Raw genomic sequence first — 24,199 nt, forward strand, 5'->3', positions numbered from 1 at the left:
GAAAAGTGAGCACTTTTGGATGTAATATCAGAGAAAGAAAGTCACTTTGAAGCTTTGACATAAGGTTTTCAAAGCCCCACTGAAGTTAAAGATGCAAGAGAGAGATCCACAGCAATTCGCTCATAGCTGAGAGAGGGGCCGACAGAGCTTTAAAAATAACTGATTGATGATCGGACATACGGAAAAGTCTATTTCTTCCCACACTGTGAGAACAGACGCTATAGAACTACATCACACTAGAATATCATTTTCCCTCATGATAAAGGAGCACGTTTGTGCTACACTGAAACACATAACTTACCATGTTAAAAAAAACCTGAGCTACAGATTTTAACAAGACTGAACTCAAATGCAGAAGTAGATGTAAGACAATGACAAATTCAAGAATATTATAGAACAAGAAAGACTGAACAGTTCTTGTAACTTATCCGTAAAGTTTTCGTTCAATTTGGAACATGTGCTCAGTCACACTGAGGAAGTTTATCCATACTTGGATTTTAATTTCACATTCGGTTGTCAACAGCGATTAAAGGGCTTCGTATGCTTCCAGTTTGGGGACTAAATCTATATGAAGGCAACTGAACGTCCCATTGCATTTCCTATATTAAAATACCTCCCTCTACAAACCATCAAACTAACAATTACTCCTCCAGATGATGTCGTCTGTTTTTGTTGCTGTTGTTCAGATGATGCCATAGGGCATGTCATAGATCTTTGTGATGAGCTAAGCTAAGTATTGGCACTGACACCAAATTGCAGATTAACATTTTTACACTTCATCTCAGAGACGGAACGTGTTTGTGAGCGTCAGTAGCGCTGGTGTGTTGGCTCAGTAGGTTGTTATTATGCAATAATACTGTATGTGCTGTAATGTTTTGTGGATTAGATTCACTCTTATGAGTATAGGCATAGGTACAAAAACAAGGGGGTTCGGGTTAATTTTGAAGAAACAACACTGACCAAAGTATCAAAACTTGCAGTTCTTGTGCTTTGCCGTTCAAGTTTTGGTAGTTTGTTGTTGTTTCCAAGAGCCTCCGGAGTATTTTAGGTCCTAAAGGCCTCAGATAAATGTAAAAATGTCCAAGTCAAACGAAACAAACACAAACGTGGGTCAAGGAAGAAAGAAAAAAAGAATGCATTTAAATGACTTCTTGAACTATGAAGGAACCAGCACTAACAATTCTGTTGCAGAGACCCTGGGACGCCCTGTCTTTAGGTCTCTGTGGGTATATTAAGTGAATTGTGTGACAATTCTGTCTTTATACAGTAGGTGAAAAGACATTTCTGCATTTTCTTAAATAATAAATGCATTTTTTTCAGCATAGAGATATTGAAATGTGCAGTTTTATTTAGGAGAACACAAAGTGTGTTGTTTGCTGTGACTTTTGTGCTTTTTTTTCAAACATTAAGGCTGTTTTGCTTTAATGTTCTGTAGCTTTGCTCTGCACTTTCTTTAACTGAGACTCAAGGCTGCATACTGATTTCCACAAGGCTGGCTCCATTTGCAGCAAGTTAGAAATATGCAAACATTTTAGGATGCCATGCGGATCCCTGTCATTGAGGTATTAAGGTAAAGTAGCTTTTATGGCAATCACATCTTTTAAATCCTCTGATGGCACTTTTCCGTACATTGTGGTGACAGTTCTGTGCTGTAATATACTATTCCGTAGCAGTACATCATTGTTACCCACCCAGATGCACATCAGACTCTAATCCTGGACATACTAAAATACTAAGTCTGTGCCTGATTATAAGCCTGTAATCATACAACGTGAAACCATCCCTCAGGTGCTGTGTGCACTTAGGCATTTGAGAGTCTCTATTTATAACCACTATTGCTGCTGACAGTTTTGGTCATTGGAAGAGCTCTCCACCAGTGTATGGTGTAGCTATATAGCAAACCTGTCTATAGCACTTATGTCACTGAGGTCCAATGGAAGTCTGAAGGTTGTAGGAGTCAGACAGCAGCACCAGCTCCCTCAGGCCAATGATGAGGACTCTGTGTTGGGATGTGCTTGGGAAAAAATATCTGTGAACCATCTCTCTTCCACCAAAAAAAATGAGCAAGGCCTGCTCCCCTCCAGCACTGCCTTTAAGGGTTCCCAATTGCCCTCAGAAATTAATTTGTGCCAGTATCCATTAAGATTTAACATGCTCGGGGAATCCAGTAAGCTTCACCTGAGCACACAGCTGAAGGATGGAGTTCTAGTGCAGCTTCATTGATTTTTTTTTCTTTTTTTTTTGGATGTTTCTGTTTCATATCTGGTTTCTTACTGCAGGCAGAACTGAAATCCACCACTAATTTTGTAATTGCATGGTAGCACAGTTGTGTAGAGCACAATACACGCATTATAAACATGGCTATGGTTTAAGCTGATTAAGTGCACTCAGAAAGTGAATGGGTTAATGTCCTGTGGGTTGACGCAGAAATGGTTAAAAGGAGGACAGGCAGCAGGTGGAGAGACATGCAGACTGATGAGCAGCAGCAGAGGAGCCGCTGTGTGCTGCGCTGACAGTTTAGGGCTGAGCCGCCTAGGAACAGCCAACGACCGCCCTTCATGTTTTTCTCCCTGCAGCAGGTAAAATCGTTGCAATCGTAAGTCGCAGCCGGCTTTTTCAATAATACCAAAAGCCTCACAAAGCTCATGACATGGTTTGTCCGTGTGCCTTTGACGGTGAACGGGACGCCGGTGAATAACACTTGCAAGTCGGTCGCTGGATAAATGACTTGAGAAACTCTGGACGAAGTCAGCGGACAGAAAAGCGGTTTTATGGGAAATGAATGTGACCGGGAAACCGCAACCTGAGCTGATCGAGCGACCCGCCAGCCTTTCGGTCCCAACTTCGGCAAGTACATTGATTTCTAAAGATGTATGTATGTCAACTTTAATCACAGATCATTTTGCACTAATCCCATGAGAAGGGCTTTGTCTACAGACAGTCAAAAAAGCGCATATTCGTCGTTTTTCTTTGATGCACGGAGTGAACCCCAGACTTCCCTCAAAAAGCGGACTGTTTTATGTTTATCGCATATTAAATACTTGTGGTCACTTAGTTGGTTTTGTTTTATAAATCGTTTCGTTATCAGCAACGACATCTCCACGGTTCGGCATACACACTATAAACTAGAACGATCTTAAACGAGCAAAAAGTACAACTTTTCTAAAATACCACCAACGCAATGTGACCGTGGAGCAAATGCACGTGAAACAGCGAGATGTTAGACTGGAAGACTGGCAGGACAGACGTGAGCATTTTATTTCCTACAAGTTCAGCCTACATTTACTCACCGTTTAATAGAGACTGATTGTCTCAATGGGTTAACGTTACTTGGTTAAAAGAAAAGATTTTGACATCCAGTGTGTCTCTGAATGGTGTAAACTTTATTTTCTTTAAGTTTCATTTGTATATGGAGCTTCAAGGGCTTCATACTGTGATTAGGTAACTTGAACATGAAAACAAATGATGTTGACCTTTTTTAACAGCCTTTCCTGTATGTGCTCTGCCTAAAGTAAGGATCCAACACATGTGGAAGCTGAGTCAGTCTTATCTGCTGCATCTTTCTGTGGTCATGTTGCATTGCTGTAGCTTTCCAGTCTCATAATTTGTTAATGGTTCTCTTCACTTATCTTTTTATATGAGCCATTATTTACCACATGTGATCCAGCTGTTTTTGCTTCCTCCAGACCCACAGCACCCTTCATTTCATCAGTCTCATGGGGTCTGTCTTTTTGGGCACTTTCTGTGTTCATGAAGCGTTGTCTTATGTGCCCCAATACCTGAGCCTCGAGGGGACAAGTCTGCAGCCTAATTCTGCTTAGAGTGTGTTCAGTTTTCACACGTATCCCAGTCTGCATTTACCACTGACAGATGGCTAAAATTATACAGTAAGCAGTGTTTTCTTAGACTCTCGCACAGAACCAGTACGGTCTTGTAAGATTTTCACTCCATCTTCCACATTTATGATCTCCGGATGTGCAGACTCAGGTGTTCTGCACAAACTTGATTATGCTTCCATAGTGATTAAACACTGGGTTTTTGCAGGTTCTAAAAACGTTATATTAATTTAACCTTGGCAGAAATCATTTTAAACTTGTGATTGCATTACATAGCTACCTGCTTGGAATATTCCAGACCACAAAAGCAAGTAGTGCTTTGCCAAATACATCTTGTCTTTTTGTCTCAATGCAGCTAATTTCCTTGGATTCTGTTCTCCCCCAGCCAATTTATGCCAACCCTTGTAAACATTTTATGTCAACTTTGTCTTTTATTTTCTATGTTTTTAAAAATGACCTGCGATGAATTTCGGGTCCTGAAACAAATCTTTAAAAATCTTAAGGTTTGCTTTCTCCAGTTTTTCAGTGATTGCCAGTTCGGAGTCTTTTTCCGTGATTGCCAATCACTCACAAATTACATGAAACTCCTTGAGAGGCACAACTCCTCTTTTTATTATCACCGTTATGATTAAATTAGTTGTGCTCATGATTGGTTGGAAGATTGTCAGGGATCCAGGTAACAGCAATCGTACATCAGATGTAAATCAAAGGCAGCTTGCTATTAGGAGTAATCATCTGGATACAGTAGACTGGTTCCTCCAATCTAAACAGCACTGTGCCTACAGCAGTTGTGTGCATTACTCTGCCTGTGTGTTTGAATTGTATGTCAGGGTATATTAGGGCTGTGATGGACAGGCAGGGGTTTGCAGGGTGTTTTCTGCCTTCCCATGCTGGGAGAGACTCCATATCTGTCCTAGTTCATGCAGTACCTTTGTTCTGTGGAGCCCTGAAAATTCCCTGTGTAAGTTTCGGTAGACATCATGATTACAACAGCAACACAGATTCTTAGTGCAACTGTCATCCACTGCGTGGGAGATGGTGCCATAGAAGAGCTTTGAGAAGCAGCTCTTTACCCGTGGGGGCTTCGTTAACCATTACATTTGCAAAACCAGTGACCTAATCTCCACCCTACTGAGTCTTTGTAGTAAAGTCTCACCTTTTGTGTTACTTGAGTTCACAGTATGTGGTTATATGTCTGTACTGTGTGTGTAGCACTTGCAATGCTTATTTGGACATTTATTCACATGTATCACAATGTACTAAAGAAATTTGCCTTGTTGCCGATGAGGTAAAACACGCCGACCACAGTTGTCAGTTATCGTGTGGTGTTTTATGCCCTCTGACCTCAAGGGGCAGTAATGAGCCCATTACTACAAAACCTGCTTGGGCAAGTGGCACAGTGTGGAGAATTATTCTCAATCAGAACTGTTATCATCTTATTTTAAATCTGTTGTAAACACATTTTATAACTAGGTTAAATGTAAGGTTGTTCAATAGGCTCATTGCAACTGTAACTCAAACTTAAACGTGTTGTGCTTGTACTTCTCATGTACAGGCATCCGTTGCCAGTCTTCCTGGGAAGTAAGTGTGACAGTTTCCTTTGTCAGAACAGTGTGAGCAAATATGCTGTGGCTAAGATATTTACAAAGATGGAATAATATTCCACACACAGCCTTATGGGATTGTCCTGACTGTTGGTGATATCGACATGCTGGTCAATATAACCTTTACAAAGAGAAAATGCAGGTAAGGACGATCCAAAACTAAGATTGCTACAGAGGGGATTAGAGAGGCATGCAGTGGGATTATCAGACTAGGAAACCTCAGCTTGTCGCTTTTTATGAAGGTATAAAAATAAGTGACATGCATGGCATGTAAAATTTTCTACCGCCTGTGGTCATACACTGAGGTTTTCTCTTGGCAGGAGCTGCAGAATCATAATTATACCCCAGTGGAGTGTGAAAGTCGATGCTTTTGTATTCAGAAAGTCAATCATATTTTAACCAAATCAGTCCTATTGGAGCACGAACATGTCTTGTATTCTCTTTAACGTTTTCATTTTCCCAGCGCTACTCAGGTAATTGAAGAGGACACAAAGTAATCAGACTTTTTATTGTAAAACTGAATTTAAGGTACTTTTGATGTTTAAAGAATATTAAATTTTCATCCTATCAATAGAGCCATGCTCTCTAATGTATGGAGAGTAATTTAATGACCCAAGAGTGAGTAGGCACATGTTTGACTCAAAGCATCTCTTCCCTATTCTGCAGTACATGTTCAGTGACACTACCCAAAATGTTTATATATAAATGAATACACATAGCTTCTTCTGCAAATTATTGCATATGAAGTAATATCAAGAACTCATGGAACTTATGAGAGTTGTGAAAAGGGCCAAAGGGCAGACCCCAGTATTTTGTCAGAAATTAGTCTCCTCCTTTTTTTTTTTTTTTTTTTTTTTTTTAAAGCTTATAATTAGTCCCTGTATGAGTCTCAAAGATACAAATATAATACAGTATTATGCACAGTCGTATTCTATTATTCAGCTAACTACATAACCAGGCAGTAATTAAATCCTTAATTAGATGGCGTTTTTCATTTTTTAAATGTCAAGAGGATATGTAGTGTCATAAATCCTGATGCATCAAAACAACTTGTGCTGTCACATTTCTTGAAATGTTTGCTTAGCAAATAAAAGGAAACTTCTCTTCTGCATTATTAATACCCACAGCATTTCATTAGCATTTTTATTTAGATTCAAGGCAGGAAACTTATGCATTTTAATGTCCCCATTTATTTTCAAATGAGAGATAAAGAAATTTACCTTGTCGTTTCACCAAACGATAGTGGATTGTTTTGGACACCCCTCAGCACTTCAAACAGCTGCACTTGAATAACAACCAAAAAAATCGGTTTGGTGTCTATACCAGAGATGTGTCCTTCATATGGGAATAAAAGAAGTGTGGGAGTAAAAAGTCTGAGCTTAGTTCCTCACCCCACATTACCTCTCCCAGCGGAAGAACATCAACCTCATTCAAGCCAGGCTTGTGACTGCTTTGTTCATAATCCCTCTCTGTTAATCACAAGGATGATTGCAGAAGATCAGAGTAGTCAGGTGAACAGAAATACTTCATACTCACACTAAATGGCAATGTACTGTGTAATGTTGATAACCACACGCTAAGCTTCCATGATAATTTAGGGAACTGAAGTTGAACTTAAAACTTCGGCTGAAATCATCCCCTACTCATGATGCAGTGCACCGTTAGCTGTGCCTGAGTTTCTGGGCTGTATTGCCTCTGTAGACTGTGTAGACCATGGGTGTCCACACTTTCCTTTGCTTGTGAGCTACTTATAAAATGACCAAGTCAAAATGATCTACCTACTATAAAAATACAAAACATGTATGTATTTATTTATTTATTAGTATATTGAAAGTTCTTTATATGCACTTTATATGAACCCATATTGCACAATACAACTCTGTTATTTATCATCATTACCTTACTCTGATGACTTGCACAGAATCGAATCAGCCAGGAATGCATGGGAGGCTATCTCGCTAGCTTGCTAGAGTTTTGCAGCACTTTGTGCTGTTGTATGCATGCGCATGCACAATGAACGATGTGTCAGAAAAAAAAATCAGATGTCAGATTGGCTGCCCTGTACGTCAATCAAGGGACAAATTACATAGTGAGGACGGATGATCTGCTGACGGCTACTTTGTTAATTCCATGTGATTTACCTGCACCACCATCGCGATTGACGTATTGGGCACCCCAGGTGTAGACCATGAGAACCGAAAATGAAACAGTCTGGTCTATGGATGACTTTCATCTCAGGACACCAGGTGTTTCCGGTTCTACCATAGTCTTCCTCTGTTAACTCTAACAATACTTTAGTCGCCACCATAGAACTTCAAAGTATCAGAGTAGGTATAATGGCTACCATGGTTGTATTATGATGCTGTATGTATCACAGTATATTGGTAGGTAGTGTTAGTGGGTACCTTTTTAGTACTGTAGTGCGTATCATATTTTGGTGACCCCCCCATTGGAGCCTTCGTTGCCGGGGGAAACAATACTGTGTCGGCCACATTTGAAGGAGCCTTTGAAATGCGACGATCTTTAAAGGTAACCTTCGACGCAGGCAGCCCCCAAATTGAGACATAGCTCAGTATTATGTGTGTGTGTGTTTACTCACAATTTGTTAGTTTTGTCCACATATTGAGTGTGCATTATATATGGTGCACTTGAATTTTCCACAATGGAAAGAAAAATATAAATGGCATTTAGACTTTTTTTTTTTTTTTTTCACCTGACAATCATACAATGCAGTGCTCCCTGTGTTGGAGACAAGACAATTACCATCGCGTTATACGGAGTAGTGAATAAGTGAACAGGGAGGGATTTTCACACAGTCACCGATTATGAATTGATATCAGGTCTAAGTGCATATAAGTGACAAAATAACTTGACGTCATAGTTGTAGTTGAAACCTCAGTTATCTTAAAGAAAACTCAGAGTTTAGTGGATGTTTATCTGTTAGTCTTGTAAGGTATGTGCTCAGGCTGATACAAATGTTACACGGAGTGAAATAAAGCTGGTATGCTCTTGCTGCAAGGCAGAGAACAATCATTCCACTGTTATGCTGATAACATTCAAATTTATTTGCCAGAAAGTATGAGAGCATAAGACATTAGAAACATTGGCATAATGCTTTAGAAACTTTAAAACCTGGTTGACCGTTTACTTCCTGCATATCTACGAGAGCAAAACTGAGTTTCTGCTGTTTTTTGTTTTTTATCCTGGCTGTGTTGAATCAATGGACTCTGATCCCCTTTCTAAAACCTCAGGGAAATTTTTTATTTTTTAACCTAAGGGCTTTGATAGTAATTTTTCAACTGGATAAAAATATAAATTCTAAAGCTAATTCTTGTTTTCTTCAGCTGAGATTGTGGGCAAAAGTTGAGGTCTTTCCTAGACTTTGAAAAAGCAATTCCTGCCATCATTAGCTCAAGAACCGTTTACTGTGCTGCTCTATATGTTTGCATCCCTCAAGCTTCATTGGTTCCCTGTTCATTACAGAATCATTTTCAAATTGTTGCCATTAATTTTTATTTCTCTGCGTGGCCTCGCCCCTTTGTAATTTCAGATCTTTTACATCTTCACACACCAGAAAGCTCTCTTGGGTGATTTAATCAACTACTTCTAGAGGTTCCCAGATCTAGACAATGAGCATTTCAACCTATAAAGCAGTGAAATAGCCATTCTTTGCTCACTGCTCAGTTATTTCCTAAAAATGTCATTATTCACACTTCTGCATCATGAGGCAATTGTATAATCTTTAATAGTTGTATTTTACTACAAAGCACTTTGTAAGTTGCGTTTGAAAAGGTGTTATGTAAATGTGAACCAGCTAAAAAGTGGTTTGTACATTAACTCCGTAATTTTTGTACAGATTAACATGTTTTGTTTTTATTAGGGTTCTATAATTTTGATTAACTGATCACAGAATAACATTAAAAAATGCTGATTATTCGCCCTCTATTAACCCAGGTAACCTAAAGGTAAACAAGCATTTTGCAATTTGTTTTCTCAGAATATTAGGCTGAACTAATTTTTTTTTATATTGCATATTCTAAAGTTAACTTTTTTTGAAGTCTTTCAATTACAGTGTTCATTGATTCACTCATTTGCCAGAATTCATTTGAATTGAAATATTTCAAAATACTTTCAGAATTGATGCAATTAATTTGTTCAGATGTCCCTGGGCAAGACACTGAACCCCTAACAGCCCATTCCCCTCCCCAGCTGTGCAGTGCTGGTCCAAGCCCGGTAGAAATTGGGGAGGGTTGCGTCAGGAAGGGCATCCGGCGTAAAAACTGTGCCAAATCAACATGCGGACAATGATCCGCTGTGTCGACCCTGAACTCTGAAAAACTGAAAAAAAAAAAAAAAAAATCATTTGATAATTTTTTTAAAATTGCTTGACAGCCCTAATTTTATTTATTTATGTAACAGTTTGATTCCAAAACCCCTTACAGCTCCATGTCCATGGTTCCATATAACATAACAATAGTGTTTAGTGTTTTATTCACAGTTCATTTTGAGAGAAAAGATTGATTTATTATTATTTTTTTGTACATTTCAGAAATGATAACATCCTACAATCAATGATAACAGTGCAGTTCTGTTTGTCTTATTACCTATCAATTATAAGGTTTGTATATGCCATGTTTTACATTAAAATAAGCAAGATATGACATCATTTCACAGTGTTTAGCATCAGCAGGTTGGGTATTGCAAAACCGCAACACTGGCCTCAAAATATCTTAAAAGCCAGAGTTGACACATCACTGACCTAATCTTTAATATACTGGCTTTACATTACAGTAAGCATGTAATTATATTTATCAACCAAAATACCTGCTCACAACAGGTCTTTTTATAGGGTTAGAAAGGCACTTTTACTGGATAAATCTAATAATGTATTTTCATTAGATTGCCCATAGGGTTTAGATTATAGGGAGATGTTGATTGGTTTTGTTTGTACATGTAAGTCAGCCAAACATGATGGGTCAAATAGTTTTATTCATCTACATACTGTATATCACCTTGTGTAGGCTGCCACCTACACAGGACTCAACTAAGTGTACCCCTGTTAATGTTTCTTCAGTTTGCACATAAATTAGTGATTTTTTTGTGGTGTCATAAACCGGAGGAAAGGAGTAGAATCTGAGCTTTCAAAGGGGGTATTCACATTCATTTATGAAAATCTAAATGCATGAATTTCAGAGAGCCTTCGCTTAAGAAAAAAAACAAACTAATTTTAATCCATTTTTAATTAACAGGACAAAATTAAGACCAAACAAGAATGATCTTGATCAAATAGAAAAGTTGGCTGCTGCTTCAAGTAAAACATTTATGTGATAAAGATCAGTAACTATAAATTAGAAAACACATTTGTGTTTTTAAAATGTCTTTCCTATAGTCACTATTTAGTCTAAATGAACAGAGGTTCTTAGGCTGCACTTGAAGCAGTGGAAGTTTCACTAACTCCAGTGTAACCAGTTTGAGGTCTGAAGAGTCAACCACTATGTATCTAGTGGACCACACTGGCAGGTTTAACCAGCATGTCTGAGTCACAGGCTCCTGCTGTTTTCCAAAATGCATTAAACCGCTTGTGCTGCTGCATTGATGAACATAATCCATCACTGTAAATGAGATTACAGACGACATTTACTTGTGCAATTGTATAACACAGCTTTATAACAATCATTGCAGTGGTATTTAAAGGTCTGTTCTGGAGTAACTTACTTTATATATATAGATAGATAGATAGATATCGAGAGAGAGAGAGAGAGAGAGTTTCATGTACATCTTTCTTTTGTGACTGTAAGATGTGAACATAGCTCCCCAAATTGGGTATTTAGCAGTGTGGCAAAGCCATGTTAAGAGAAATTACCAAAGTTGTCTCATTTAAAGTGATGGATTATGTTCATTGGTGCAGCTGTACCTTTGGGCTGTTTTTAATGGATTTTTGGAAAATCCATTAATATTTTTTTAATCTTTTTACTTTAAAGTTGCCAGAGAGCACTGAATGTTAGTTTTTCCAACCAAGAGGCCACAGCTTGGTGTTTGTCAGTTTAAAATGTGAATGTGGTATGTTTGTAAAATGCAAACGTACCATCTGCAAATGATGCAGTATGTGTTTGCAATTCTGGTGTGTGAGCCAGAGTAATATGCATTTTAACTATTGCAAATAAATAAAAATGTGCCCCTTATCCATCTGTGTCTGATAGTGGTATAACAACTTTTCTGAAAGAAATCCCAAGCAAATTTAGATGATACATCAACATTCCTATATAAATGTAAAACCGTGCATCCAGAGCTGTTTCATTGCTGACACTGACATAATTTTAATTGACTGATTTGTGCTTTGCTGTTCATCCTCTGTTTTGTCATTCTGATTTTAAAATGAAGTTTTTTTTAAAGGATGCAGATGCAAGATCAACCAAACTTGGTGTTTTACACAACAAACTCTTTCTCTTTCTCTCTATATATCTCTCTCTAAAAGCTAAAGTCTGTAAAAAATCATCATGTTCCACTGCAGCCAGTGGTGGTTGGGTAGGTGTGTGTGTATGTGACCTAATTTAACAGGTTTTAAAAAATGGCAACAATTATACACTGTTTCATTTGTTCTGTAAACTAAACAAAGCTCAACGTTTTGAGAGTCTCAAAAATTCATTCAACAAATTATTTTAAAGTTGACTTCAAGTAGACATTAACTCTGACAGTAAAAGTTCTGACAAGCAGACGCATTAAGTTGAATTAACTTAAAATGTAAAACGGCCCCAATTCCAAAAAAGCTGTCCAAAAATTGGACAACAATAGGAAACATTTGGTGCATCATTAAACAGGAAATGCAGCAACAAAGGCCCAGGACTGTTGAGCAGCTAGAATCCTGCATCAGACAAGAATGGGACAACATTCCTCTCCTAAAACTCCCGGAACTGGTCTCCTCACTTGCCAGACGTCTACAGTTGTTAAAAGCAGAGGGGATGCTGCACAATGGTAAACATCACTTCTTCCAACTTTTTCGACGTGTTGCTACCATCAAATTCAAAATTAGCTAATATTTCCATGAAATTATAAATTGTCTAAATTCCAACATCTGATGTTGTTTGTGTTCTATGGTAAAAAGAATATGGGTTGATGAGCTTTGCAAGTCATTGCATTCTGCATTCATTTTTTGGAATTGGTTAGTAGAATAACGGCTTTCGGCTTGTCCATTCAGGGCTCGCCACAGTGGAACGTGTTCCCCATGTTGATTTGGCATGTTTTTTTTGTTTGTGTTTTTTTACGCCGCAGCCCCTTCCCGCCGTGATCCTACCATTTTTATCTGAGCTCAGGACCAACACCAAGGTGGCCCTTGATGGCTGGGCCGGGCCACACCTGGTATAGTGGGATTTGATCCCATGGCCTCCTGCATCCCAACCTGAGGCTCTACCCACTGAGCCTGCAGGCCCTAAAAATTTCAATATTTATGTTAATTAATTTTGTGGAATTATATATATATATATATATATATATATATATATATATATATATATATATATATATATATATATATATATATATATATATATATATATATATATATATATATATATATATATATATATATATATATATATATATATATATATATATATATATATATATATATATATATATATATATATATATATATATATATATATATATATATATATATATATATATATATATATATATATATATATATATATATATATGTATATATATATATGTATATATATATGTATATGTATATATATATGTATATGTATATATATATGTATATATATATATATATATATATGTATATATATATATGTATATATATATATATATATGTATATATATATATATATATGTGTATATATATATATATATGTGTATATATGTATATATATATATATATATATATATATATATATATATATATATATATATATATATATATATATATAAATGTGTAAGAATTTACAATGTGTATAATTAAGAGGTTTTTCAGTTTGGTATATTTTAGGCTCATTAATGACCTCCAGGTTTAAATGAATGAGGTTTTATTGTAGTCTGGCCTGTAGCCAGACAGGAGACTGGGGAATATGTGTAGTTATGGCTCAGACACTTGCACTGATCAAAATGCATGAATCACAACTGAAATGGTATGAAAGACATGAGAGGTTCATTAACGTTAAACAAAACTGATGGACCTGATGTGTGATTCACTGGGCTGTAAGTGGATTAGGGACTTAAGGTTTTATTTGAGCTCTTACGCAGGTTTGATGACTTCTTCAGATGCCATGTGACTGATCCGTGCAACACATTTTTAAAAAGTGCACCCGTGGTGAGTGTGCAAAGAAATCTGGTTTCTGACTGTTCATACAATATCAGTCATGTGCATTTCAATCGCAGGTTTTTTCAACTACAGCCAAACTGAATAGACTGAAGCACAGGGGAAATTAATTCATTCTTGTGAAGTTGTTGGGATCAGAAACTTGAATGGCTTGTGGGTAAACTGGATTTACTATTCAAATGTGGGATTGGTTTGTGATTAATCACGACTAACTACGGACAGTGATTGATTATCTGAACTTAGATATTTTGAATTAATAGCCCTATCTCAACAACTTCCTGTTATTAAGCAAACTTTTTAGCTTGTACCCTTTAGCTGAACTGCTAATGGGACAATAAGTTCACACAGGTTTACTATTAACTGTCTTATAATGCTGTTTGTGGAAGCAGGGCTCTTTTGTGGAGCAGTTTGTGCTCTGACACAGGAGGATAATGAAAGGCTTCAGCGTACTGTACAACATAAGCTATGATGGCTCTCTTTCTCTTCAAATGTCAGCACTGTGAAGGTGGTGTTAAGACATTCACCTGAATTCATGTGATCCCCATGCAATTGATTCGATTGGAATTGATTTGGCTGTTTCAAATTCTACATGCAGTTATTTATGAATTCAGTAAAACTTCATCTACATTATATAACTTTACTTAGTGCCATGAAAGGGACCATTGTGTCAGACCAATTTTTCATTTTGTACCACTTAAAAAAACAAAAAAAAGCATGTAGTAGGAAGGTGCAGAGTTCAGTCTTGCTCTTTTGAATATTAGGAGTTGCTGACTGAGCAGAATTAGTTTGCACATTCCTCCATTGTGGAACATCGTGGTCTTTTGCAGTGTGCTCTGGGGCCCCCCAGGCACTGTTCCACATTGGAGCATCGTTGGTGAGAGGGATTGTAGGCCTTCATGAGGGTGTTTAAATAGAAAGGTGAGGATCTAAGTCTAAATATTTATGCAGTACAGTGCACATATCCAACCTGATTGTAGAAAACATTCAGGTAATGTTTTGCAAAACATGCAACTGGTTGTGGGCAACATGTGTTGTAGTTCACCACAACCAACTTAGTGGTGCTAAATGAAATGTAAATAGTTATAAAGATGCCCAGTCCATTTCACCAGGTCTTTCAGAGGCAAGAGCAAACAAAAGTGTGACGATGGCAGCTGATCACATCAGGGTGGACTCAGAAGAGTATGTGTGCAACTCTTATGCATAAGCATAAAAATGGTGGTAGGAGCATTTAGCTTGTGAAAAATAAGGTGAGAACGTAAGTAGGTGCTGAATACATTTGACACTATATGCTGCTCTTATCATTTCCAGATTGTATTGTAGCTACAGCTTGTCAACAATAATTAGGCTGCCAGTAAAACTATTCATGAGCTGTCTGACAACAAATGCTGATTAAAGATCTAAAGTGAATCTTTTATCCGAGAATCTAAAAATCGTTTAATCACTGTAAATTAGATGCAATAGAAAAATGTGGTTTAATAAAATGCTATAAAACAAAATGCTTTATTTGTATTGGGTAATGGTGCAGGGTCTGGAAAAGGAGTAAATTGTGTTTTATCTGTGAAGTTGTTTTAGTCCTACAGGGAAACGTGTGTGTGTGTGTGTGTGTGTGTGTGTGTGTGTGTGTGTGTGTGTGTGTGTGTGTGTGTGTGTGTGTGTGTGTGTGTGTGTGTGTGTGTGTGTGTGTGTGTGTGTGTGTGTGTGTGTGTGTGTGTGTGTGTGTGTGTGTGTGTGTGTGTGTGTGTGTGTGTGTGTGTGTGTGTGTGTGTGTGTGTGTGTGTGTGTGTGTGTGTGTGTGTGTGTGTGTGTGTGTGTGTGTGTGTGTGTGTGTGTGTGTGTGTGTGTGTGTGTGTGTGTGTGTGTGTGTGTGTGTGTGTGTGTGTGTGTGTGTGTGTGTGTGTGTGTGTGTGTGTGTGTGTGTGTGTGTGTGTGTGTGTGTGTGTGTGTGTGTGTGTGTGTGTGTGTGTGTGTGTGTGTGTGTGTGTGTGTGTGTGTGTGTGTGTGTGTGTGTGTGTGTGTGTGTGTGTGTACAGTGCTGTGGCCCTGCCACTGGTGCTTCATTTCCAGTGAACTTGAAATGTGGCACTTACAGAAATAGTCAATAACAAAGCCCCTTGACAGCAATTTCTAGCTCGGAGAAAAAAAAACAAAAAAAAAACATGCATCCTGGTACTCAATGATCCACTGAACATATACAATGATTTTTTTTTTCTTTTTCTGCTTCAGTTGTGCCAAGTCAAGTAATATCTGTCTCTGATACAATTTCTTCTACTCTGAACGGTGTATTTCACTGCTTTCTATTTGAGCCACAGCTGTGTTGGTACTTTGGTGCAAAAGTTGAGACAGCACCTGCTGCCTCATGCAATTAAGAGGGGCTACTGCTCCCGACATTTCACTTTTATGAAAAATGTTTCCATGTTGCTGCATGTTATCCAAAAAAAAATAAAAATGTAGCTACTTGTGCTGTTTGCTCTGGTAGAACAGCAGATACACTGAAGAGACCTCATGAAATCTAGTCAGCTGCACACAATAAATTACAGTGTACAAGCCAGTAGTCTGCGTTTAAATATATTCAGAACAGGCGTCCAGTCTAACAAGATGTAATCAACCACGGTTAAAGCAAACTCTCAAATTCTTTATTTTACTATATAGCAAGAACGCTGATGGTTTCCACAGTTTTGAAACTTGCTGGGGATCAAGAATAGATTAGTTTTGGGGGGAAGAATCTATATATATATTTTTTTAATCATCTCTAAATTGCTCCACATGGAGCACTAGGATAGGTGAGCCTTTACTGACCACAAGATGTGAACAGGCCCTATGATGAGAGCATGGACAAAACATGGTCACACTGTCCTGTGGTGTTTTATTTGATCAAAGTGCAACATGAGCTTCCCTTCATTTGAACAATTCTCCATTTCTTCTTGTACATTGTCACAGTACCTGCACTGTAGCTATACTGATGCAATGATAATAGTAATTATGTCTTACCCATTTGTATGCTGTTCAGGTCCAAAACTACAGGGATCTGTAGGTGCTCTCAGTTAAAGGCTTAAGCATATTCACATCATAGTGGGAAAACTGCTCTGCATGGATGTCCAGGGGATGGTTGCTAAAAGAGGAGTGGGGGCAAGTCAGAGGTTTAAATCTCTTGAACTATGACCCAAGCTGTGCTGACCACCTTTTTGGTGCCCCCCCCCACACGAACCATAAGACGGACCAAAAAGTAACTTCTGCATCTCTGAATTCAAGAGCAGCCCAAGCAGATATTAGCATGCAGATGCAGCTACAGCACCGGGTTTGGCACAAAAACCGCACTATTTGGGTCTGTCAAGCGTAGCAATCCTCAGTTAGCAACATTACCATAGTGGTTAAGTTGGCAGTGTTTCTACTGTTCTGCTGGGATTTCTGGACAAGTAAATACCTCACAGCACAACACCCCTTCTGTGTTTGCTGTGATATGAATATTCTTCAGTTGTGTTTTAGATGTGCCATGATTGCTTAGAAGATCAGTCAAAGGATGCTGCCAGATCATTAAATCTGGGAAATGTGTCTCTGAAAGTTTGACATCTACAGCAGGGAGCCCAATGAATCCACTTCATAAAGAGTAGGAAAAAAGGCAGGAGACTAGAGGAACTGTTGCTTAAGCAAATTAAAAAGGACTGCACAAACAATTCAGTCTAGATTGATGGGAACTTTGTACCGACATATTACCATGTATTGGTGGAACCAAGCAGATGTATCAAATATAACAAGGGCATATACAGTAGTTGTGGTGGTGGATGGGTCACAAAACACAGGAGTGAGGAGGAGAAACACGACAGAGTTGGCAGCTGGAGCTCTATTCTTTGTATGTGGCCTAACAACCAAAAGATCAAATGAGTAATGCTGGATGTTCAAATCCTGGATTAGGTAATCCAGTTACGTCGGCTCTTCAAATCCTTTTGAGAGTCAGATTACAAAAGCTGGACTTTATAATGATATAACTGCATGCACACACAGGGCTATTGACAATTAACTGAACTAACTTTTTGTGCTAACGTGTTCTAAAGTTGTTTAGACCCACATGCTGTTGCATCAAACAACACTATAACTTTTTATATACTCACATCTTTTTATCATCATCCGGATTTCAATGGTTTGCTCACGTAAGTATTTCGCTTCCATAGTAGATGATGATAAATACTAAATTACCTTTTCTATCATCTTTTCATTATACTCAACAGGAGCAGTACAGACTGTCCAAGTCACCAAGTAATGTCATGTTATTCAATCTATGGTCCTTACTGTGCCTAGTGTCTTGGTTATGCAGAAGTTAAAACATCAACAGACACTGGCCTCTCCCTAACCATATCTCAGATCTCCACTGGTGGCATGTCCTTCTTTAGCCCGTGTGATTTGTCTGTCGGACAGAGAGTAAACAAAGTACTACACTAAAAAGCAAAAAACATCAAAAACAAAATCAGCCTCGACATTCTTTGATTTCACAAAAGATTTGAGATTTCAAAGATCTCTACTGGGTGTGCCTTGAATTTTGTCTGTTTAAGTCATTCAGCAACCCCTGCTGAGCTTCTTATTGTATTTCAGAAAAAACTGCAGCAAACAAAACCTTTAAATGGTCTCAAATGAATAAATGCCTCTAAACTTTTTTTATTTTATTTTTTATTTTTTCTCATTCGAATAAAGTTGAGACATTCTTTGGAAATCATGTTCATATTTTAAAACCCTTTTGAATTGCAGACACTAAGTGAGCCTTTATGCATTGAGTCTTAGTGATGTTGTCACTGAAAGTGTAACTTTGATTCTGCTAAATACACTGCATTGAATACTATTTTTATTTTTTTTTCCCTTTGTCTTCAATTTGACATGGTCATGTAAAGATTTCTGTTCCCAGGAGTCTCTAAGTGGATATATGACAGAGGTCATGTGTTCACAGGTCCAAAGTTTTGCTGCCTAGTGCACAGCAGTTGTAGGCACATAGCTTCCCTGGTACTGTTGTACCGTTTTTCTCGTGTTCACACTGAGGAATTTGATATAATACTGGGACCTAATTTGTTATAGCTCACGACCTTAACAGTCTGCAGTTAGGCATCAGTTTCATGTGGGGCACTATGATGTCTTGCTTCAGCATTGGTGAATGTGCCCGTATATGCAATAGTCGCTAAACAGGATATGCAGTGTTATTAAGGTGAGCTCGAACGCATCATGCTGCAACTTTTTGTTCTGCTCCACATAAAAGGCACCCTCACAGTTTTCATCTACTGTGACGAGAGAAGTCTATCTGATCACATACTCTAAATGCAGGACATGAAGGCTCTGCATACACAGTGAACCAACAATCAATCATTTTTGATGAGTTTATCACACGTCAGTTGTATGAAATGAATTTGACTACAAAAAGGATGATGTTGACCAAAAACGCTGCCTTCAGTCAACCGCTGTTAAACTACCAAATTCCCTCCTTTCTAAAATCGTTTGTAAAAGTAGGATCACCCACGTGTTTGTGATCGTAGAGCGCTTTTCATTAAATGGGCACTTTTTAAAAATGAACTGAACTCTCCAATTTTCAAGTAAAAACATGAAATTGGGTGTTTTTAACACAAGTTTATTCTGAGCAGCAGATTAATCAACACCTCAGTATCAAGGCATTCAGGAGTCATACAGAGTGTGGTCCAGTTGAGTTTCGCCTTTGAAAATCATCCCAATTGTTCTAGTAATTGTAATTCTTTACAAATAGAGCTACTCAAGTCACCTAGTCAAAATAAGTGGGTGCACTGTATATATCATAAAAAAATATCACTGGCAGTTTATTTTTTGTGAAAATTGTCTAGGCCTAGTTCGCCTGGCGGCTCAATAGGTAGAGCATGGGGTTGGGATCCCACCACACCAGGTGTGTCCTGGTGGTTGTGTCGACCCCTGAAGGGACAAGTGAAAAGGCGTGCCTCTTTTTTTTTGTGCAGCCCTAGTACAATCACTCTCTAAGTTGGTAGAATTTATTATGCTCTGTGTCCAACAAAGGCCTCATCAAATTTTCCAATCATGTATTTTCTTGTATAACAGGTGACCTATAGAAACACCTGGTAAGCCAGTAACAGTTGTTTACAAGACTTAACACTTTAATAGATTCAAAGAGTGGCTGTTGACCAAACTGCATGACAGTAATAAAAAAAGAAATGGGAGGGGGTGGGGTTCGTTTTTACTTTATTGTTATCTTTTACCCATTATGCTTTTACCCATTAAGTGCACCTTGTATCATTACTGAAAAGGTGATCCACCCAACTATATTGTAATATGTAGCGCAATACGTAATTAAGTGACTCAAAGCAGTGAAACTAAATCTGTTTGGCAAAAAAAAATTTCAGTGTCATTTGTTTAGTTGATTTTTTTCCATTGAATTTACATTTTATCCACAGTGTTTTATACAATATCCACGGCTTCTGCAATGAGGAACAGTTTTTCCAAAAAAGCAACATGTCAGGACAGGGTGGCTGCCTCTCCATGGATTAAATATATTAAATAAAAAAGGCTTGTTTATTTCACTTAACAACTGGATCTGGACTTGCATGGTCAACACCTAATGTGACATTATTCTGACTCGCTCATTGTCAACTAGTAGATAAAATGGTTTTGCTTCTGCATGAAGTCTTGCACATTTTACTTCAGGTAGGCTGCAATTGATGATATTTATCAAAGGTCACCTTATCACAATACTTTTTAAACAGCGTGGGTCTTACAAACCTTTTTTTTTTTTTTTTTTTTTGGTTTAAAAAAAAAGGGGGGGGGGGGCAAGAAAAAAGGGTTGGGTGGGGGCAATTTTAGTCGGTTTGATTTCTCCACTTGAACCAAAGCCTCAAAGACGATGATAAACTACAACCAAAGCCCCCCAGATGGGCTTTCTATGCTTCACAAAGACTGGATATAGTATAGTACTGGATTGCATTAGGTTTTTGCTTCACCCCCCACAGTTTGGCTGTAAGGTTTTGAAGGGAAAAGAGGACACAGCTTGACCACAGTCAGCATGATGAATATGCTGTCACAAGTTTTTAACTCAATTCCACCTTGAATATATTGGGCTCTGCAAACAGAATGCGTTGAACACAGTATACATCATGGTCTCACATCCCTGATAAATGATTTGCCCAAGAGCTGGTGCTTTATTTGGGAACCTCAGTTCCCACTTCCTACACATTTTCCTACAGTCTAGCTCTTTCTTGAAAGCCCTAATTGTAAATGTGAAAATGATTCATGATCAGGGACCCAAGAGGCACTTTGTTACATTGAACTCAAACTCACGTCAATGGGTTTTAAGTTTTTAAATTGGTAAAACCCCCTTAGGATCAGCTTTTTCATGCAACACCAAAGATGGAGGAGTACACCTGTTTAGCATCCCCGAATTTCTCTCACTCTCAAAGTTCTGAAGGAACAGATTGACCAAGACTACAACCTCCTGTAGTATGAGCAGCCAGATGACATCATAAAGAACTGAGATTCCTCCAAATGATTTCGTTTTATTTTATTTTTTTTTTTATTTAATTTTCGGCAAGAAATTGATACTTTTCCTCTCTGCCTTTTCTGTAATAAAGTTACTGTGTTTTGTAGTGTGGTATTATTTAAACTGAACAAGTTTGCAGACGTTGGTCAGTGACGAGGAATAAAATGAATCAGATTTCCTTTGCAAGCACTCACTAAGACCAGTGCTCACATCAAAACTTTACACTTGTTTTGTGTTCCCTCACTGTATCCACCCTATATTTGCAGATGTCAGAGACGAAGCTTTAATTTACAGTCTTCTTTGGTGGGAACAGAGTGTGACCTTGTATCCAAAGATGCTTTGAACAGAGTTAGTTCACTTTCCTCACATACTGATTATCATCTTTTTCTCCAACTTGGACCTTCAAGGACCCATCATCTATTAAAAGGTCAACAGACCACTAACATTTGTATTTTATACTTTTTTTTTTTTTTTTTTTTTAATTGATCAAGGTTCAACAAAATAAATTTTATTACACAGCTGTACTTAACAAGTAATATTTCCTGTTCATGCATTTCTTTAAATCAATCGTGAATAAATTTCTATTAAACCACCATACTTTCAGTGGGTCTGTCCATAAAGCATTATAGGGATACAGCAATAATGACAAACCTTTATGTATGACTTTTTATCGGTAAAGTCTTTTGAAAATGCTCGGTTTAAAGCGTTGATAAAAGGGTTAAAATGTTAGGGTACTCTACATAGTGCAACACTTACTGTGAACAGAGCTGTAGGAGGCATTTGATAATACTTCACCCAGAAAGGAAGCCTGTCGGGTAGAACCTGCCACAGTATCAGATAAGAGAGGGGGTGGACACCAGAACTGAAATACAACAGAAGGATATTGCAACAAATCTTTTGTGAAACCCATAATGGTATATTTCTCTTGAAATGGTGTGAACAACATCCTCCTAGTCACATGAACTCTGCTCTTAAACAATGTTTGAAAAAAATACCAATAAAACAGGAGCCGTTTACGGAGGTTTGACTTGGTTGAATGTTTCTTTTTTGAAGAAGAAGAAGAAGAAGAAAAAACAGGATGCAGAGCTTGAGGTAGCAGAGCGTAAGATGCTGAGGTTCTCTTTGGGAGAGATGAGCATAGGATCAGGAATTAGTACATCAGAGGGACAGCTCATGTTAGATGGTGTGAGAGAAGAGGATGCAGAGTATGGGGTTAGATGGAGGCACATGATTCGCTGTGGCGACCCCTGAATGGTAACAGCCTAAAGGAAAAGAAGATGACAGGTTGGCTCATGACAAGTTGTGTTTATTATTTTCAAACAGGAGTAAAGGTGTCTTCATTCATGGAGCCTAGAATGTTCACCGTTCATTAGTTAAAAACAGAATCAGTGAATCATTTAAAAAAAAAAATAGTTTCAAAGCTAATTTCAAGCAATGATAAAAACAACTCATGGGTGTGGCACTGTAAGGTTGGGGCTGTAAGTCCTTCAGTGTTTACATTCATTGGTCGTTGGGACAATTTGGAACCTTTGTGGAAAAAATGCCCCCGTTCAGGCAGGGGTCTAATGAAAACATGTATTAGGACAACCGGATACGGTGGCTCGTCACATGACTGGTTCAATAAGATTAATGCCAGTTGTTTCCAATCCTAAACTCCAGCTGCCTGTGGAAAGACCTGTGTTTTGTGACCACAGCCACCTTTTTAGAAATGTTTAGAGGGGTGACATATCTGAAATAACTCTTCTGTGTCTGGCACATTGTAGAGACAAAAAACGTACACACACACACACAAAGCAGTTTATCCTCATTAAAATGATTGTCACAATAACTATTACCTACCAGCTGTTGTTTATAGGACAGGCCTCCCACTAACCTGAGTAAGATTTAGGAATAGTGATAAAGACAAATTTGGCCAAGTGAGACGAATCCAAATAATAAATGATTTAAGCATTAACATGTCTTTGATGGGGTGAAAAAATCCGGTCTTATTTAATCGATAGCATTAAAAAAAAATGTATTCAAAAGCCCGTTTGAATAATGGCTCCAATGAAGGGGCACTTGAGTTCATCTGATTAGGATGTGAGACAAATGATTGGAAACCCCTGAGCTGTACCCTTAGTGCTGACAAACAGCCCTGTAGGATTCCCACTCCACTTGGCTGCCATTTACTTAATCTCTTATTTAAAAAGTTCAAGCTATTTCGGATTCATTAAAGCAACTTCAGGGTTTTGTTAAAGTATTTCATTCTATTTGGCATTGGCAGATAGCGACTAAGCAGTAAAAGATCAGAGAATAATGCATTAGGTTTGAGGGTTAGATTAATCCGCACTGTGTTAGGTTACAGGTATTTGTGGAATCTTCACCTACACAGAGATAGTCATAATGTAAAATGTGACGCCTGAGCTGCCTTCTTTTATCTAGAGTTGGCCACTGTTGTCATTTCTGTCCTCAAACTTAAATTGTCTAGTGCAATTGCCTGAACTTTTGTGTATCCCCTTTTTTTGTAAGGTAAAGATATAAAATCCAAATCCTTTTTTTTTCCTCCCCCCCTCCCACACAAACGTTCACACTTTGACAATGTCAAGCAAAACCAATTAACCCAAAACTACACCAGTAGAATGGGGTACACAAATGACACACTGAGAAAAGAAGATTAAAATGTTCATTGTGTAATTGCTCTGCTTGGCAAAATGTCAATGCTCTTCTCAATTTCAACAGACAAAATCTGGAATTGCTTTGCTGTACAATGAGGAGACCAACAATACCTATGATGTCTGCCTGAAATTGACCAAAGAAGTTTTAACCATACAGAAGCTGGATGTGGTTTGCACAAGTGGAAGTGAATCCCAAGTAAATGTAAGTGCGCCCGAGGGCTTGAGACTTGCATTGTAATTCATGCCACATAACTCCATAATACTGTTTCAATTTA

The 24,199-nt window shown here is 38.0% G+C and overlaps 1 protein-coding gene across 3 annotated transcripts in view; it reads left to right on the top strand.

Moving 5' to 3' along the window:
* Nucleotides 1-2,298: 2,298 nt before the first annotated feature.
* sntg2 (syntrophin, gamma 2) overlaps nucleotides 2,299-24,199 on the top strand; it is a 68,164-nt gene continuing 46,263 nt past the window's right edge. Inside the window, exons 1-2 of one of the 3 annotated variants that reach the window (XM_067480863.1) lie at nucleotides 2,299-2,847; nucleotides 23,989-24,126. In XM_067480863.1, the coding sequence (XP_067336964.1) occupies nucleotides 2,779-2,847; nucleotides 23,989-24,126 (207 nt within the window). In that variant the 5' untranslated portion in view covers nucleotides 2,299-2,778. The remainder of the gene's footprint in view (nucleotides 2,848-23,988; nucleotides 24,127-24,199) is intronic. The other 2 variants (XM_067480862.1, XM_067480864.1) reach the window with 2 other exon arrangements.

This window comes from Channa argus, chromosome 16, assembly GCF_033026475.1.
Source record: "Channa argus isolate prfri chromosome 16, Channa argus male v1.0, whole genome shotgun sequence".
NCBI lineage: Eukaryota > Metazoa > Chordata > Actinopteri > Anabantiformes > Channidae > Channa > Channa argus.